The sequence below is a fragment of the Diadema setosum genome, chromosome 7 (genome assembly GCF_964275005.1).
Source record: "Diadema setosum chromosome 7, eeDiaSeto1, whole genome shotgun sequence".
Lineage (NCBI taxonomy): Eukaryota > Metazoa > Echinodermata > Echinoidea > Diadematoida > Diadematidae > Diadema > Diadema setosum.
In genome coordinates this window covers 37,601,961-37,621,494 of record NC_092691.1, presented here as the reverse complement: position 1 = coordinate 37,621,494, position 19,534 = coordinate 37,601,961, and the positions used below count along the sequence as shown (strand labels likewise).

Below are 19,534 nucleotides of genomic sequence, written 5' to 3'. Positions count from 1 at the left end.
CCAATATAGAATGGTGGGGAAAAATTAAACTGATGTAATCAGCAACATCTCTGCCCAGTTAATATTCATCGCTTTTCTCAACTAATGTGTTACTGGTTCAGAGCCTTTCAACTTACTCTATGCTCTGGTGTCATCCAATTGTTCTGCAGTTCTTCTTTTTTTTTCTTTTTCTTAATACTATGAAGGGGTGATGTCAGCGAAGAATCACCTTTTAGGGGTTCATTGTCACCTACTGTATACGCCATATATCTAGCGTGTCTAAATTTTCATGAATCAGAACTTCCCGACAACTTCGCGAGTGGTTAAATTCACGATCGTGGAGTCCTGTACCGAATGGAGAAATGTACACGCGTACGTCACATTCATAGCGTGATCAGAGTCAATATTTTTGTGTGTCTTTAATTTCGCGAATAGCACCTGACTCGCGAAATTCGCAAAAATAAAAACCTTGTGAAATATTTGGTGCATACAGTACTTTTCTTTCTCTTGTATCTCTCTTTCTCTCAATGTGTATTTCTCTCTCCATCTGTCTGTTTCTCTGTCTGTCTGTTTCTCTGTCTGTCTGTCCGTCTGTATCTATTTCCCTCTCTCTCAGCAATGTGCCGTCTCAGTATTTCAGTAGCCTTTTCACTGACACGGTTTGTCGAGTGACAAGTACAAGTTTTTCCGCCTCTGTTGTTTAAACACTTATTTCTTGTACGATCCTCATCATTTTTGCTATTAGAATGACCAGTAGTAATATGAATCAACTGTTAAAGAGCAATGCCACCCCATATTCAAGTTGACTTTGATAATGTAAGAAAATCAAACACACATTGTATGTGTGGTTCCCACTTACTGCACACGTTTACAAAAACAAGTGTAACACCAAAACTTCTTCTCCTTCTCCTTATGTCCCCATATCAGTGGATAACCATTATGTTTATATGATGTTCATCCATTAATGTTGACGTCAGTGTGGTTTGGCATTGAGCTGTAAGTTGCGTGTCCCAGTCTTTTGCTGCCATATGAAAGCATACATGACACAAAAACTGAAAGTAGTATCTTAGAAGAATAATTTATGTAGCCTCATTTCAGCTATCTGTCTTCATTGTGGCAAATCTCTTATTTGCCTTTTCAAGATATATGAAAGCATGCACCATTGTGCCATAGCATAAAGTGAAATGCATGTTTGTTTTAATTTTTTTCATGGGAAAATTACGTAATTGTATATAACATGAGAGATTGGCTCAAATTCCTTCAAACAGACAGTTACTTTGCTGAAAAAACAAAAGTGATGCAAGAGCATCACCTTACGACTCTTTGGCCAAAGTCATAGATAAATCATACACGTATATATTTTTAGCTTGTGACTACTGATACGACAGCAGGCCAATTTCCACTTGTATACGTACGTTGTACATGTAAGGCAATTTTTAACTTCACTTGCTCTCTGCAGGACTTGATGTCAAGACTAGACTTTATGGGAGAGACATAGATGAGGGACGTTATGTCACAACAAATCTGTCGTGACAGGGAAAGTCAAATGCCTTTTAGAAGATAAAAATGGAGTGTTATAATGTTTTGATAATTTGTTTACAGTGTAAATAGACACACCTTGCTCTAATTCTAATTTGAATGCCATTAAATATGTCAAGCATGGATGATTTAGTGCTTATTAGAGAATTGTATCATTTGCCTGATTTTACTTATTTTTTCTAATCTTGTGCTCTTACAAGCACATTTTTTGTGTTTTTTTTTAAGCAACTTCTTCATAATGAGAATTCTTCCCTAACTTCCCCCCAATACTCATGAAACATATTAGCAAAGTTCAAATTAATCCTTGTAGGGCTCTTTGTCCTTGCTTGGACACATGAGGGCATTACAATACTGAAGCAAACCCAGATTGTTCTTTCATACAAAGGAAAGGATGAAGGGAATCGTGAGGTGGATATACGTTTGTGCTGAGGTGTGACTGAGTGTTTTCCATCCATCTACCCCACAGTGCACACCTCTGTGGAGAGCATCAACAACCTCATCGACAGAGGCACGGCCGAGGAGCTGATGGAGGCACTGATGAGGCCCGAGGCCCAACTGCCCAGCGTCCACCCCTACTGCCCACCACTCTACAAGACGGAGCTGTCCAGACTCAAGCTTAGCAATGAGGGGGTATGTAGGGGGGATTCCCCATCGAAATCTTACAACATAATTAAATTTATCCAATTCACTACGTATAGTCTTGAGCATACTCCGCTGGTGTGACAGTGATATCCATTTTTCATAAAAACAGCAATGAATTTGCATTTTCATTGGTCGTCTTTGGAGATTCAGGTAAATATTATAAGTGTGTAACCTGAAAGAGGATTGAAGAAAACTGTGCTAGTGCCATTCACCAAAGTCACATCAGGAGAATATGTGACTGTGAGAACACTGTGTGAACTTTAATCGAGTTTTGGTATTTCAGTTGCCACGAGCAACACCAAAGCCTCTCGAAGCTTGTTGGCAGGCAGAAAACTGGCACAAGAACATAATCTGCCCCTGGCATACGTGATCATGACATAGATCGTGAGGTATGATACGGGGAACAGGATTATAGAAGGTCTACTCCCTCATTGGTTGCGCAACTGGCTTTTCCTAAAGGAGAGATAGTCTTGGGGGGCTTTCATGGTGGGTTTTGCAACATTGTCAAGGATATTGCGACAATGCAGGGCTAAGTGATTGTGGGGAAAGAGGAAACTTTGCTGGTTGGAACTAACCCAAGTTTTTTCAGACGTGATGCTGGAATATGGAAAGCAAAGCTCATTTCGTGACACTGACACAAGATACTCCATATCCTATTGTGACATTCACAGACGTTATGATGTAGGATTTCAAACAATGTATCTTAACACAAGGCAGCTATGGATACGCAGTGCACAGTAGCTTTTAGGCTCAAGTCCAAGATTTTCCTTGGGTATGTTCGTTTGATTTTTGTTTTGTTTTGTTTTGCATTGTTTTTTTGTTGTTCTTTTTACTTTCGGTTGTGATTGCATATATATCCAAGTATTTTCTAAGAATAGGATTGACTCTGAAAAACTTGGTCAGAACATGATGTTCAGTTTGTGCTTAACTTTCAATAGACACAATCTGTCTGTGCTCTTCATCACCAAATTTAAAAGAAAAAGAATGAACAAATATTAATCATATTTCAAGAACTTCATTTCCCTTGTACACCCTTGCTTAGAAGAAATTTATACAGATGCATGTGCTGTGCGTGTATTCAACTAATGGGTTATCTTGCATCCTTGGAAATGATAGTTTGAATTTATTAGGAAATTGTAGTGATGATCTTGCAATTATGGCTTTAGCAAGTCTCATATGGTGTAGCATTAGATATGTAAAAAGGTGAAATCTTGATGGATATAGTGCTGTGTATGACATCATTCACCCTGGAACTTCAGGTTTTGTCCTGTGAGATGCTGACACAATGTGGCAATACTAGTAATTACAATGAGAATTCAAAATGCACAAAAATCATCTGAGATAATCAGAGGGGTTGATGAATATTAATGCTGTAATAATAAGAGTATCATGAGGGATGATTATTGATCACAAATGCAGTCATATTCCTTTTGTTTTTATCTGACTTTTTGTTCTCCTTTTTATCTTTGTAGGATTTGAATCATGAACAGCTAGAAGATGCCGTCCGAGGTAAGAACACCCTGCCCATTACCTTCATTGCTCTCAGTTGATACAGTGTATGTCTAATCTAGTGTTTAGCAGTCCTTGTCCAAGCTATCAAATGAGATGAGTGTCTTTTCTCGTTCTCCAGGCCTCATCTTTGTCCTTCTTTTTCTTCTTCTTCTTCGTCTTCTTCCTCTTCTTTTTTCCCTTCTTTTTCTTCTCCTCCTCCTTCTTCTTCTTCTTCTTTATCTTTTTTTTTCTTCTCTTCCTCCTCCTTCTTCTTCCTTCTATTCATCATCATCGTCATGATCTTTTTATTTCTTTTTTCTTGCATTGCACTCAAGATTGGAAATTGGTCTCATTTATTGAAATACAAAGTACAATTGTATTTGTTAGTTTGAAGACTATGGGTTCCTGTGATTTGCCTTTCTTTCCACTTTGGTAAGTTTTGAAACAATGTTGAGCATCCATAAGCACTGAAGGAATTGTTTGTTGTGGAAAAGGAAGAGAAGCTTCTTCCTCCCCCCCCCCCCCCCTAACTTGGTGAGGAGCACCTCTGTCCCAGCCCAGATTTGGTTTTCAGTGAGTGTGTTGTGGCTGACGGTGACTGTGAGCCTGAGGAAGCCAGTAATCAGGCAGAGGGGAAGACTGGTACCACGTTATGGGTGTTAGCCGGGGGATTAGGAGCTGCAAGGAAAGGGGGGAAAGACGGGGTCTCCAGTCTCGACTGCCCTCCCTGGGTGACATTTAGGAGATGTGTTGCTAGGCAGTTTTAAAGGGTTGGGTTACACAGGTTTGCCCCTTCTTTCCTCCAGAGAGATCATGGAGAAATAGAAGAAAAGGTGAGGGAAGAGAAAGATAAAGACTGAAAGAGTGGCTGCTTTAACCCTATTCTAACGGGGCTATTTGAGACCCAAGTTTTTACTGGGGGGGGGGGTCAGATCTCGGCCGCCGATCGCGCAATCGCCGCAAAATTTTGCCTGAACATAGAGCCGGATGTCAACTACAAGATTACATGGTCATACAATAGAACAATTTTGATTTCATATTTTTTAATAAATTAATTATGCAAATTAACACATGAAATCATATTTTCACCTATAACTCCGTCAAAAAGACTGAAGGATTATTAAATTTTTGTGTCAGAGTTCCTCAAGACACATTAAACAATTTTCTTGTAAAAAAATAGCGCAATCAAAATCATTCTTTTGTTTTGTATTGTTTTGTTAATTTCTTATGTATTTTATTGTTTTTTCGATCTTTTGTTTTCTATTGTTTTTTGCCAAAATTTGTTGGAGGCACTTTTTCAAGCTTATCTACATTAGAATTGATTTATTTCAATGGTTAAAAGTTGAAATAATCTAATTTATATCAATTAAACAAAAAAACACAGTTTGCATTGGATTTGCACACGAAATCATGAATTCAAGCGGTTTTCGGGTAGACATGTATATGCAAAACATTGCATAACTTCAGAACGGTGTACCCGGACGTCGCAAATTTGGTCTCAAAATATGCGGGAGACTCAAATGAAAAAAGTCATGAAACGATGCGGCAAAATCTTTGCACGTTGTGGAATCATGGCGCGAAACGTCGAGGGGGGGTCAATTTGACCCCCCCCCCCCAGTTAGAATAGGGTTAATAAGACAAGGAAATTTTATGATGACTTGATCACAGTTTATTATAGTAGTTCACAGTGAATCTTTTCAGTCTTTCCAATAAAACAGTACAAACAGTCACAATCTTTCATGGCAGTATCAGTAAATACTAATCTATCATTTTCAAGCAGAAGTATTCTTTGCTCTTGACCACACAGGAAATATGAAAGATGTACAGTGATGTTGAATACAGATTTAACAACTTTTGGAGTTGAACTATATTCACCTGGCTCAATGACAATTCCACATCAGGATTAATCTCTATTCTAAACGAAAAAAAAAAAATATATGATACAGTAACTAGGGTTTTACCGGTATCTAGAAGATGAATCCAGGTCAAAGACTGATTCTATGAATATATTTTGTTTTCTCTTTATTTATATTTTTTATGTACATTTAAAGAAAATCCATTTTTTCCCCTTTTCTCCAATGGAAAAGAGAGAGCATTTTTTTCTTCCACATTGAGACTGGCTATAGCTGAGATTGGATCTGTTCCCTGAGATGCTAGCCAAGAAGTAAAATCTCTTTGTAGGTCAGAACTAATCATATACTTGCAGCTGTGTTGGAGACTGACCTCCTGTTGAAGCCAGTCACAATGTGAATAACATTGTCCCCCGTGAGGTTTCCTAAAATAAAGTAACTACCTCAAGTACAGATTATATTAGGAGGCTGTAGTCACCGCTCCTCCGTAGATTGCAGGGCGTACTGTACGGAAGCGGAGGGAACTTTTCTAAACAAGAGAGCAAGAGGAGGAAAAAAAGTTTTCAATGTCACTGGCTTGGCTGAGTGCCAACTTGTTTATTAGCCAACATGATAGTGTGACTCAGACCTAAACACTCCTCCTGGATGCCAGGGGGCTGTGCTTCCCTTTGGCGTGACGCTGTGTGCGAAGTTGTATAAACACAAGAGAAACTTTGTTTCACACAATGTATAACAAACTGATTGCGTGTAACCATAAAATGTGCACACACACACACACACACACACATATTTTTTAACAAAATCAGATGTGAGATATGTAATGTACTTGTACCTTGACATGCAGGAGATTTTGTGTCTTGTGCGAACTACCAAGTCAAGACAGGATGCTAGATTTTGGGAGATGGGATGGGACTAAGAAGGGGACACACTATATCCATCTGAATAGAGTATCGAAATGATGATGTCACAGTCTTTTATTATAGCTTAGTGCTGGTTCAACACAAAATACCCTGGCACAAAACTTCGGACAGTGGGTTGGAACAGGATACGAGCGTGGTTAGCAGCCGTTGTGTTCACACATATTTTGGCTACTTGAGGTTGCTTAGAACAAGTTTCCATGGCGATGAATGATTATGACATTTCACTTCGGTATTTTATGATATACGTTTTATGAATGTGTAGACTGTGATGGAGTCCTCCCTAATGTGAGATACAGGGTAGTGGGAGATTCAGTGAAGGATTTACTCTGAAGTTTGTTAATGTCAGTGTCTGCTCAACTGCTGGCCATTGACATATGAAGAGTTTTATCACAAAACAAGCTAACTCCATTCTTGTTAAGTTGAGATATTTGTGAGTAAAGCTGCTAAAAAACAAAGAAAATAATGAGAAAATCCAGGATATTTATAATCATAATTTCTAGAATATTTCTTGTTATGTCACAAGTGAGGTGTTGCTGGAAAGGTTTGATTTATCTCTATCTGATGATGGACTTACTTTGAAATGTTTAAAAATGGTGCTTGGCTCATTTTACAATAAAACTCTTCATATGAAAGTATCCACTCACAGGAGCTTGAATCTTGCGAGAACTCATTGATACACAAATACATGAACCATGCAGTGGAGACCGTTTTAACAGCTATATTGAATCATTTTGCAGTGCCAAGGGACAAATATTTGATGACAAAGCAAGTTTAGAACTTTTGGGAATACTTTTTGGCAGCACTATTGTGTTCATTAGTTCGTGTGTGTGCTCTAAAATTACAGCAACAATGTGTACCTAGGAAAGAGGATATGTAGTGACAGGAAAAATGGTAGGAAGAGATTAAAGCTGAAATGTGATTTCAACATGCCATGAAGATCAACCCCCTGTGTCATCTGAGCCTTTATGGAAGTGAGTGATACCTTGCGTGGTAAAAGCCACACATCAATGCAGCATCGTGTGATTCAAGTTTCAAGCTATCAGATTCTCACTTAAACTGTTGAGGATGGACTGAGTTTGCTATAACACGCAATTCCCATAGACTCCTGCCTGAGTATTCTCGGGACTCGTCTTCAACGGGTTAAAACTAGAAGTAAGCTACCAATGACACCTTGCCCTGAGGATCACTCCATTCGAAAAAGCAACCACACACACCCACACTTTTTGTTTCAAGTTCGATAGCTTTGATCTTTAGCTGGATATTTGTGGAGATAACTCAAGCCTTTCTATCAAGAAAATGAGAAAACAGTAGTGAAAGAAATGTAGAAAATATTTCTGCTTTGCTAAGTCATTATAAGATAAGAGTTGTAGTGCAACTGATTGATAAATTGCCCATACATCGACGTAAATAAGCACTGAATTGATCAGTGTTTTAGTAGTAGGCATGATAAAAAATCATGGGCGTACATACTCAAGGAGTTATAGTGATGGTGAGAATTATGGTATTGATCATGTGATGGTGGTTGAGAGATGATTTCCTGATGAAACCCCGCCCTGTAGAACATTCTAAGACATCTTGAAATAGATGATAGTCTGGAGACAAACCAGTATGATATTGAGCACAATGATCCTAGTGATCAAACATCCACATTCTGTCATGACATGTGACAGGGAAAATTGATTATTGAGGCATTATATGTCTAGTGAGCATTTCAGAGCATGAAATGCTCAACAATGACCAACGATTTTCTCCCCCCGTGATGCAGTCCTATCAGCGGTTGCCATGATCAACCAGAGTGTTGATTCCGGCCAGGCCGGGAAGACCAATGAACTCCTCCTCTTCCCCGATGCTTGCCTTGCCGATGTGGAGTCAGACAGCGCCTACCAGCAGAGATACCAAGATAAACTGTCTTCCATCAAGAGAGCCAAGGCAAAGGTGAGGTGGAGGACTTGGTGCCAATCAGGATTTTGGAAAAAGCTATGAGATGGAGGATTTTTTTTTTTTTCACTTACAAAAACCAAGAGTCCTTGGGGAGGGGGAGGTGCAGTGGATAGGAAGGTTGAATTTTGAAAAGTCAGGAAACTGCACCATCAGATAGATTTAGTATTTTCGCTGTTTGTCACCGACATTGCTTCAAACAAGCATTTCACCGATTCCATAAACACAAATCAAGCAGCATTAGTATGTGAAGATATTAAAGTTGCATCAAAAGGAATTACTACGATACCTCGGTATTTACGCTGTAACTAATCACAGAGTGACACGAATGCATTGTAGTTTATTCACTGGCTTTGTGCTTTACATTGATAATTGCAGATTTCCAGATTTCCCAGACAAATTTAAAAGAGAACATCCTATTTCTTCAGGTAGTAACTTTCACTGGATATTCATAAGTGTTAGTCTTCTAGTAGGTTATACTGCAGTATTTCCCTTCACTTACTCTTTACTGAGTTATGTGTAAGTTTGTGTACACATGTAAGTCACTGGAATTCAGACCCAGTGGCTTAGTGATAAAGTTCACATCTTAAATTGTTTTTAATGTTTTTTCTTTGTTGTTTAGGAGGGAGAAGACTTCTTGACCCAGGAAGAGATCCAAGAGGTCGTGGATGCAGTTAATGCCGAGGTGGCAGAGGAGCATCAACGTATGTGGAATTTTTGACACTTTCACTTATTAGTCTCACCTTCCCCCGTGTATTAGCTCTTTCTGCTTCCAGAAATGTTGTCATTAAATTAGCAGATGTGTAGAATGTTATCGATTACTCCATGTTCATTGCTGTAGAGGTACATTGTACATGTATATTGTTAACATGTCTGTACATTAGGTATACACATAAAGCAGTGATTGCGAGAACCCTAGTAGACAATTGATGTGGAACTGAGGTAGCAATCAATATGTGTACATACTTGAATACACAGAAATTCTAGTGTGCTGGAGATACAGGAGATATTTCTAAGCATTTGTGAGTAAATGCTGTCTGCTTCTTGTTAGAGTAGTTACAAATGTAGTTTCAAGTGAACTTTAGATATGTAAGAAAAGTTGAAACATCGGAAGATTCAAAGTATCGAGATATTGAAAATTTTATCAAAAGAATGTGACACAAAGGCATTACCACGTGCACATAAAGAAGTGTCATGAAACATCTCAAGAAATCTCATAGATTACAGATAAATTGTAAAGAATGAAGTAAAAGAGTTAAGCTGTAGTTGCACAAGTAGAAATTAAAAGAGATTTTTCACAAAAGCTCGAAGAGGTGAGGTGCAACAAGTGGTTCTGAGAACATACACATACATAATATATGAAGAGTTTAATCGCAGAACAGGTCCAGCACCATTTTTTAACATTTTAAAGTAAGACTTTCATCAGATAGTAAATGACCTTCTAATGATACCTCAGTTGTTCCGGAACAAGGAATATTCTCGAAGTAATGATAAAAATATTTCATATTTCTTAGAATTTTACTTTGATTTTCAACAGGTTTTATCGCAAATGTCTCACATTGACAAAAATGGAGTTAACTCATTTCGCAATTAAATTCTTCATATATGTATTTTTCTTTGTTTTTGTTTTTGTTTTTGTTTTTTTCTGCTCCAGGAGTCCTGGCAGTGGCAGCCATCAATGAAGCCATTGACAGCCAGGATCCTACCGAGACATTGAGGGCGCTACAGATGCCGTCCGCTAAGCTGAGAGACGTGGAGGAACCTAACGCCGTGCTGTACCAGAGAGTACTGCAGGCAGAGAAAGAGAGGAAGGGAGAGGTGAGAATATGGTTGTCTATCATGTCCCTTTAATATCGCTCTATTCATCTTTTCAAAAACTTTTTCACAAAATTGCCCCTGCTTTTTAAGTTGAGGTAGTGGAGACCCTGGGCCTGTTGCATAAAATTTTTTACATAAGAAAAACTCTGGTTGATTCTGAACAGTTTTTCCTGCGTAAAGTTAGTGGCGGAATCATACTAACCTGAGTTTTCAGTTCTTACCAGAGTTTTCTCAGGTTTAATGTTTTATGCAACAGACCCGTTACGTAACAATGTCACAATTTTGCAAGTCTGCACTTTCAAGAATATTGGCAATTCTCACATTCAATCATGAAGAAAACGTTATAACATATTTCTGTGCATGAAGAATTTGTGAGAAAAATTATGTACACATAGCAGTGTTGTATTGAAATTCTTTTCCTTGATCTGATTTTCTTTTTAACCCAAACTTTTGCAATACTGGGTAAGGACAACCCTGTGTATGTCAATGACTTTAACAGGTTTTCAGTCTGTGCCAGAGCCAAGAAAAAATCCCAGCAACAGATAATTTAGAAAAGTTTAAAAAAAAAGCAAAAACAAAGAGATTGAGAACAATATATTGGGCAACCTCATTTGTGATGCACCCTTCTAATGGCATGTATTAGGATGTTAGCCTGTTGGCATGATTCAGGGTAGTAACATACTTCCTTTGTGTGGGCAAGTTTGGTGTTTGTATCCTAACCCATTTGTTGAGTGCCCTGATTTGTATTTTCCTCCCAGACTAAAATCTCCTGCAACGGAAAAGAAACAACTGAAATGTTTAATTCGATTTTTATTTTGACTCCTCAAATTTTTTTTGTAGTCATGGCAATGACAATATCAATCATCTAGCGTGGCACAGTTTCAAACTTTTCTCAATGACTCAGCTAGACTCTGGAGGACATTTTGGGTTACTTGATCCTCATTGGGGTTTAGGTCTTGCTCAAAATCTCCAGATTTTCCTGAAATGTGGGTTTCCCCTTGGCAAGCCCGGATGTGCTGCAGAGAAGCCAGAAGCCAGAGGAAATAAAAAGCTTGAAATTCCCCACTTATGAAATTGTCTAGTTTGAAATAAACAACAGATTTTGTTATGCAAGATGTGAAGCCTTCCTTTTTCTTTATTACCATTGTGATAATCAGTATTATATTTATGATAAATAGAATCATAAAATTATTGGTTACAGTATATTATCATCAGTTGTAGAGGTAGAAATCATTTTTTGGTGTCTCTGTTTCTGTTTTTATTTATTTTTTCTTCTTGGGGGATTGTGTAAGCAAACAGTGGCATCATGTAGGTCGAAATGTGAGTTTGCTATTCTTGTCAAATATAGGTCATAGTTAATGAAATCTCTCAAGTTTAATCAGCAGAACTGCTGTGTTTTTGTCAATGGTGCATTCTAAATGTCATGAAAGGAAATAGACACATTTTTGTATATTCATTGTGGAGAAAATCCACAACCTCTGGAGTGAGACAGGATATTTTGATGCACAGTTGCTGGAATATATCCCACTTCCACTGGTATCAAGTGTGGTTTCTATTTTTCACTGTGGTATCAAATGTCAGTTTCCATTTTGTCTCTACATTTGAGTTTGTATATGGGTGTGAGGAAATACTTCCTTCCTTTGGCTTTGCATCAACCAGAATTTTAGGATATGTGGTTCATAAGAGCCCACGCCTGGTGATATGATGACTATAGTGCTACTACATGTACACTCATAATTGGTACAGGAATGACAAATTTGTATACATATTATATGCAAAGTTTGGCCTCATTGTTTTGGGATTTCTCTGAATTCATAGAACCGCATGTTCCCAATGCTGCATTTGAGACTTTCCTGCAGTGATGATTGTTAAAGATAACATGTTTAAATTTTTGCCCTCTAGACCACGGGTGACGATCAGGCCGTCCTGTGGTTGGACGAAATTCAGGATGCGGTCGACCAGGCAAACAAGCGGGCCCTCGCAGCCCACAAGTGTAAGCCACCACATCCATAAACAGAAGTAGAAATTGAAGTACCAGTGTAAACAAGCTCAGTCTAAACATCATTTTTATGATGATTGTTCTTTCCGTGGTAAAACAATGGTAAAAATCAATTTAATGAGGATGTCATAGACCTACTTGATAATTAATCGCTCCACTTTGCCTGAACTCTGATCTTTAAAGGTCACACATGTCCCAATCTGTAGTCCCACCAATTAACATCCATGTAGGCCCTGTTCAACTAAATGTACTTTAAATGCTATACTTGACCTACTGTTGTATTGTTGATGGTTAGTTATTAATTTGTTATTAGTTATAAATTATATGATTATTATTGGTTAAAATGAAGTGTATATTGTTTAAAATATGTTTACATGGAGCAGAATGTCAGTCCTTCACTATTTTCCCTCAAAAGTTTTTTTAAAAAAGAAAAAGAAAAAAATATGGTTTACAGTAGATTCAGTACCAGTAACAACAAATTTTTGCTCTTGCAGACAGTACCTGCGCACATTCTTCATATGACTCTTCAGTGTATGTAGAAAATGTTGATAGTTGGCTCTCAATCTTCCCCTTATAGTCGCTGTGGGCGTGGCAACCATCAATGTGGTGTTGGATGAGGAGGATAACTCGCTGTTAATCGATGCCCTGAAGAGCTCAGATGTTGGTCTGCACTCGGTGATGCAGGACTGTGGAGAGAAGTACCTTGCAGACCTCAAGGAGCTGAGAGATCAGAAGGCAGGAGGTAGGAATGAACACGACAACAAGAAGTACTGTACGAGCTGGAATTTTCGCGGTGGTTTTATTTTTGCAAATTTCGCGAATCGCCTTTGAACGACGAAAATAACAACACGCGAAAATAACAACGTGCGAACAGATAAGCACAGCTAGACCTCGCAACCGCGAAATTAACAACACGTGAAAATGTTCTCCTAGTAGCAATTCGCGAAAATATCTGTACGCCAAAATTTCAGCTCGTACAGTATTAAAGCCCAAACAAAGTTCTGGTACGCCTGCAAAAGTTGTCAAATTTCGCTCCCAAATGTGAACGTATGCCTAGGAAATGTGCGGAATAAAGCTGTAATAACAAGATATTCGATGGGTAACGACGAAAATGCGAAATATAAACCAAAAAGGTTCAGTCTCAGAACTTAACCGAACGGGGTCAGGCGCGAATTTTCGCGAATTTACAAATCACTGTTGGACCGTGAATTTAACAACACGCGAAAATGTTGCCATGTGCTAGGGCAGTAGTAACACTTATGATACGTAGCCTTGGTTTCAGTTGGCAAAAACAACATTGTGCGAAAATATCAGAGACCTCCTCATTTGCGAAAATATCAGAGACCTCCTCATTTGCGAAAATATCTGTGTGCAAAAATAACAGCTTATACAGTTTCTGTTCTCATACTTCATAATAGTTTCCATTTAATGAACCCCTTACCACCATCTTGTCATTTTCTCCACAGCTGGTGCGGGAGGTGACTGGGTGTGTCACCAGACACCAGAAGGGGATGACTTCTACTTCAACGTCGGTACCATGGAGCTGAGCTGGATGCAGCCGGAGGACTACTCTCCCTCCAATAGGCAGCTCAGCAAGGAGGAGATTCAGGTTAGAGCTAATATATCGCACTGGAGTCTTGTCATGTTTTCATCGTGTGCCTCGTATCTTTCACTCCCAGCCTCGTGTTCTGTCTCTTTTCTATCCTTCTCCCACTTCTCTCTTTTCTCTCAGTCACTCCATCTGTCTGTCCACCCATCCATCCTTCTATCTATCTATCTATCTATCTATCTGCTTATCTATCTTTCTATCTATCTATCTTTCTATCTATCTGTCCATCTATCTATCCATCTATCCATCTATCTCTCTCTCTCTATCTATATGTATCTATATATCTATCTATCCATCTATCTATCCATCTATCTATCTATCTACATGTATCTATCGATCTATCTATCATCTATCGACAATCTCTTCGTCTTTCCCCATTGGTGATAAAACATTTGCTTCTGCAACAATTGATCCTATCTAATTTCCTCCAAGGACTTAGGGGTAGGATTGTGATAGGATTTTAGGTTAAGGTTGCTGTGAGGATTCGGATGAGGGATAGGGTTATGTTTGTGGGTGGAATTTATGTTTAGCTTAGCATGCAGATATTTCATGGGAGCAATTGTCCCAGGAGCAAATGTCGTGGAACCTCCCCCCTGTGCATAAATAGCATGTTTGCTCAATGAAGCACTTACAATCGTGTACGCCAGTTCACAGTTTATGAAGCTTTGTCCACCTCTAACTAATATACCAGCTGATCAGGTGCGTCAGAACCAAAGACTGTTGATTTTCTTTTCAGTCATAAACTCTGAAAATTTAATTCAAAGGTACAAGTTGTATTGCCCTTTCCTGATAATATTGAATCAGTATTTCCCTGATGCAGTGTCTTTGTCTATACTGACAAAGTGATGGAAAATACAATGATTGCTTGTTTCCAAGTTTATTTGTATCAAGTCATTTTCCTGTGCTGCTTATGCTGTGCTGCGTGTGTGATGTATGCCGCAACGTGCATGAAATACAAAAGTTTCAATGGTGTCTCTGCTGTGATGAATACAGGGGGTCATTTCGAGGATCACCGAGGCGCGGAACCGTGCCCTCCTCTTTGAGGCCAATGAGGGGAACATCATCCAGCTTCAAGCCCGGGTGAGGGGCATGATGGCCCGCCGCCAGTTCCACGCCCGGCTGAAGTACCTCCACAACCAGATCCCCGCCATCGTGCGCATCCAGAGCTTTGTCAAGGGCTGGAGGCAGAAGAGGGCCTACAGGGAGCGGCTCCAGTACCTCAAGGACCAGGAACCCTCCGTTGTCAAGGTGACTGGCTGAGGGTTTCCCCCTTTCTCCTTTTTCTGTTACAGTGCACTCCCATTATAACAAACACTGTTGTAACAAAATTCCAGATACCACAAAGTAAAATTTCAGGCCACAAGATTATCCACTCTGTGTATTTTTGTTGTTTATTTGTTTGGATATTACAAAATTTTGATATAACAAAAGAAAATGGCCAGTCCCGAGGACTTTGTTATAACAGGAGTCCACTGTATCACAATATTCACTATCTTGTGTCTATATGCCCTTTGTATCTTTGTTTTTTTTTTTGTGCTGTATGAAGTTAATCTTGTTATTGTGTTTGTATCATGTAGTGTGTGAGTGTATCATCGAAACAAAAACCTAATGAGTCTAAATTTACTGGTGAAATAAAAAAGGGTGTTGTTACTGTATAATGTCCACAGTAAGTAATGTGCACACCCAAACAACATATGTGACCCGCTACAACAAAAGGATCCGAAAGTCGGGGGAGGACAATTTTCTGAAAATGACATTACATTATTCCCTTACTCTTCTACTATAATTTCATATATAACACAACTCATAAAAGTACTCGGTTGCAGAGATATCGATGATTTTATTAGCGCATGTCCAGTGGTAGAAGAAATCAGAGTTTCAAGAAAAACGCCTAGAAGGTTTTCCTTTTGACGCTTACACGATCAAGGGGAGGTGAGACAGTTTTTACCGCTTGACAAGAGAAGGTATGCTCCTCGCGACCTTCGCGATGTTCATTCAAGCTTAGCGCCAGCGGTCTACGCACGACCAATCAGTAACCAGGATGACCCGCACTGACCAATGAGTCTAGCTGCGGCGCTACATCCAAATCCTCGGACACATTTCTGTTCCAATGAAAGTCGGAAAATCATGGCCCAGAAAAATGTTATTTTCTTGCCTAATTTCCTTTGATCATTTAGCTTCGAAATTTCGGCAGATGATAGAAGATACATTAGACTACAAAATTATGTCAAAAACAGAAATCCGAATGTTTTGACGGATTCGATGATCTGACTTCAAACTCGATTTTCTCGGCTCACCCGTCAGCGACTTTAGGATCCTTTTGTTGTAGCGGGTCACATATGGTTTGAGTGTAATGTAATATGCAGAAACCTTTTGAGATACCCGTAATCGGTGATCATGATGCAATAGAAATATCAGAGTGTGGTCCCATGCGGTCATGTACATTGTATATCAATCCCTGTAATAAGTGTTCTACTAGCATTCTACAAGAATGACAAATAATTGTGGCTGGTTGAACGATGTGTGTGAACGAGACAGTGATACATAATAACCATGTAGTATACAGAAATCAATCTAATCTAATTTAACTCAACTCTCCTCCGTGAAAGCTCCAATCGTACACCAGAATGGCTGCCGCCCGCAAGACCTACCAAGCAAGACTTCAGTACTTTAGAAAAAATGTGAGTACAATCAACTACGTGCCTCTGCGGGACATTGTTAACAGACTACCAATTATTCTTACCCCGATTCACTCGGAGTAGCTACTTTATGCCACACTTAGTGAAACTGTAAAACGATGGTGGGGAAAATTGTTGTTTCCTCAAGATTTCACCAAAGGTCGCCACTTTGGTTATACATGTGTACTACACTTTGCAAAGTCGATGCACAAGGCCTAGTCAAGTTAATCCCAGTTAGTACTGAATGGCCTCTATGGTGTAGTATTGCTCACATTGTACTTCCGTGTGTGGATGTGGGTTAAGTTGGACTGAAAGATTTTCAGATTTTCTATCATGTGGGAGGAAGCAATTGACAGGATTTGAAGATTGCAGCTGATTTCAACATTTTGCCAGTTGCAGCAATGCACAGATGACTGTCATGATTCATCATCAGTATCATTTTTACCATTGTTGTTATCAACTTCATTACCATTATCATGATCATTATATCATCATCATTACATCATCACCATCATCATCATTGAGCGTGTTTCTACTGAGCGATGAAAATTAGAGGTTATGCGAGGCGATGCGAGGTGTCCCCAGTAGAAACACGCTCATAAACAACATCAGTATTACCATCATCATCATTATTATCATCAAAATCGGCATCATCATCATCAGCCTCATCATAATAATTCTTATCATTACCATCATCATCATCACCATCACCATCACCACCATCATTGACAGTAAGCTAAAGTGCAGTAAACTGAACTGAAGTTTTTATCCCCTCTATACTCATCAGACAAAAGCTATCATCAAACTCCAGGCTTTCTTCAGATCCAGCCGGGCCAGACATGACTACAGCATTCTCAGTAAGTACTTTTGATCTCAAGGACAAAACATTACCTTCAAAAATGTCTTGGTATGGAAGAAGTAAAAGATGTGAGGTCCCCCAATTTTTCTGTGGTGTTGAGTGTGGAGAATGTCATCAGCTCTTGTGTATGTGCTGTGTTCTCAACTCACACAGAATGTTAGCCACAAAGACAGTCCCATTGTGAACTCATTGTGTTGTAACTGATGTTCTAAATTGAATATTTCTCTTTTGTGATAACATTATCATGCACTTGTTTACTCTGATTAATGAAATTGAATGTTAATTTGTTGTATTTCAGCTCACTCTGAGCAACCACCAGTCTCTGTGGTCAGAAAGTTTGTTCACCTCTTGGAGCAGAATGAGGTTGATCTGTCAGAAGAGCTTGGTAAGTCTGTTCTTCTTTGTTCATTTTTCATAACTCCTAGGACTAATCCATTTGTCCCTGAAAGGAAAATATGCCTTCTTCCAATACTAATTTGTAATTACAAACATCTCCTGGTACATGTTGCCCAGGAAATACAAGTCAGTGATTCGGTTTATTTCAAAGAATATCTCTCCTCTCCTCCTTCTCTGTACTCAGAGCTGCAAGAGCTGAGGGGGAAGGTGGTCAAGCAGATCCGATCCAACCAGCAGGCTGAGAGTGACCTGAACCTGATGGACATCAAGATCGGTCTCCTGGTCAAGAACAGAATCACTCTCCAGGTGTGTAGGGCATGGGGTAATGGGTCAGTAGAGATGGGTGTGGCATCTGGGTGCATAGAAATGGGTGTGGCATCTGGGTCCGTAGAGATGTTTGTGACATCTGGGCTCATAGAGATAGATGTGATATCTGGGTCTATAGAGATGGATGTGGCATCTGGGTCTGTGGATATGGGTGTAGCACCTGGGTCAGTAGAGGTGGTGTAGCATTAGTTGTTGTGTAAGCCCATGGAACCCTAGACTGAAGTGACGATTCTCTGTACATAGGTTGTGTTGACAGTGGGTCAATACAGATGGGCATGTCAGAAATGATGAGGCCAGGTAGATGATAGGAGGGCTGGATCAGGGGTGTGAATCTATCTATACCTGTGGATGTGGTATTGGTGTTTGATATGCCAAGAATTGGTACAACAGAGCTGTGCACATTGGTATAGTGCCATCTTGAGTGTATAGTAAAACAAAAAATGGATGTTATCAATTTTATGATGAACAGGTCCATTGCAGAAAACAAGATTGGAGCTAACTCCATAGACTTGTGTTGTTTGTATGCTTTTTTTGTTCAGAGTGCAATGATGTGTTCCTGCATGAAACCAACAAAGTTGTTCTGTTTTTTTGTTTTGTTTTTTTGTTTTTTTGTTTTTTGTCTTTTTTGTCTGGCAGGACGTGGTGAGCCATGGGCGGAAGATGAAGCACTCCATCCAGGGGAGCGGGCCGCAGGGACTGAAGACGCTGAGCAAGGAGAAGCGTGACATGCTGGAGGCCTACCAGAACCTCTTCTACCTGCTGCAGACCAACCCCACCTACCTGGCCAAGCTCATCTTCGCCATGCCCCAGATGAAGACCACCAAGTTCATGGAGTCCGTCATCCTGACCCTCTACAACTATGCCGCTAACCAGCGGGAGGAGTACCTGCTCCTCAAACTCTTCAAGACAGCCCTGGAGGAGGAGATCAGGTGAGACCAGCTTGGAGGTGCCTTCAAATAACTTTCTTTGAGCACTCCAATTACCCCCCCCCCCCCCTTATTCTAGCAAAACACCTATCCCAAGTTTGGACTCTTGACCATACTTAAACATTCACAGAATGACATTTACAGGGTTAGTAAAGCTGATCAGAAATTACTTGACTTTAAGCATTACATCCCACTTCACTGACTGAAATTTGAAATACAACCTGAGGGTGAGATAACATGAAATACACAAGATGTGTTCAGGATATATTTGTAGTTTCAGTTTGAACCCCAAAAGTTGAGGCTGTGCACCATTCCTTCTCTTGTCAATGAGATGTGTCCCACTTTGTGAAAGCATGGTTTAGTCCACACAGATTAGAAAATCTGATAAGACGTTTATCCCATTGCTCCATGCCTATGAATTTGGGGACAGAATCAGCAGAAATAGGGTGAGTAATATGATGATCTGCCTGACCTGATATACCCATCATGCATCTTCAGGAATAAAGTAATGTAACAAGCATAACTCTGTTAAACTCATTCTAGGTTGCTCACTTTGGACATAT

At 39.5% G+C, this 19,534-nt stretch overlaps 1 protein-coding gene across 1 annotated transcript in view; it reads left to right on the top strand.

Moving 5' to 3' along the window:
- The window catches only part of LOC140231321 (ras GTPase-activating-like protein IQGAP1), a 140,576-nt gene that overhangs the window by 88,037 nt on the left and 33,005 nt on the right, over positions 1–19,534 (top strand). Inside the window, exons 13-26 of the mRNA XM_072311470.1 lie at positions 1,985–2,148; positions 3,633–3,669; positions 8,187–8,356; positions 8,982–9,063; positions 10,014–10,177; positions 12,080–12,170; positions 12,754–12,918; positions 13,643–13,785; positions 14,779–15,033; positions 16,395–16,466; positions 17,251–17,320; positions 17,621–17,707; positions 17,903–18,024; positions 18,682–18,974. Coding sequence (XP_072167571.1) covers positions 1,985–2,148; positions 3,633–3,669; positions 8,187–8,356; positions 8,982–9,063; positions 10,014–10,177; positions 12,080–12,170; positions 12,754–12,918; positions 13,643–13,785; positions 14,779–15,033; positions 16,395–16,466; positions 17,251–17,320; positions 17,621–17,707; positions 17,903–18,024; positions 18,682–18,974 — 1,915 coding nt within the window. The remainder of the gene's footprint in view (positions 1–1,984; positions 2,149–3,632; positions 3,670–8,186; positions 8,357–8,981; positions 9,064–10,013; positions 10,178–12,079; positions 12,171–12,753; positions 12,919–13,642; positions 13,786–14,778; positions 15,034–16,394; positions 16,467–17,250; positions 17,321–17,620; positions 17,708–17,902; positions 18,025–18,681; positions 18,975–19,534) is intronic.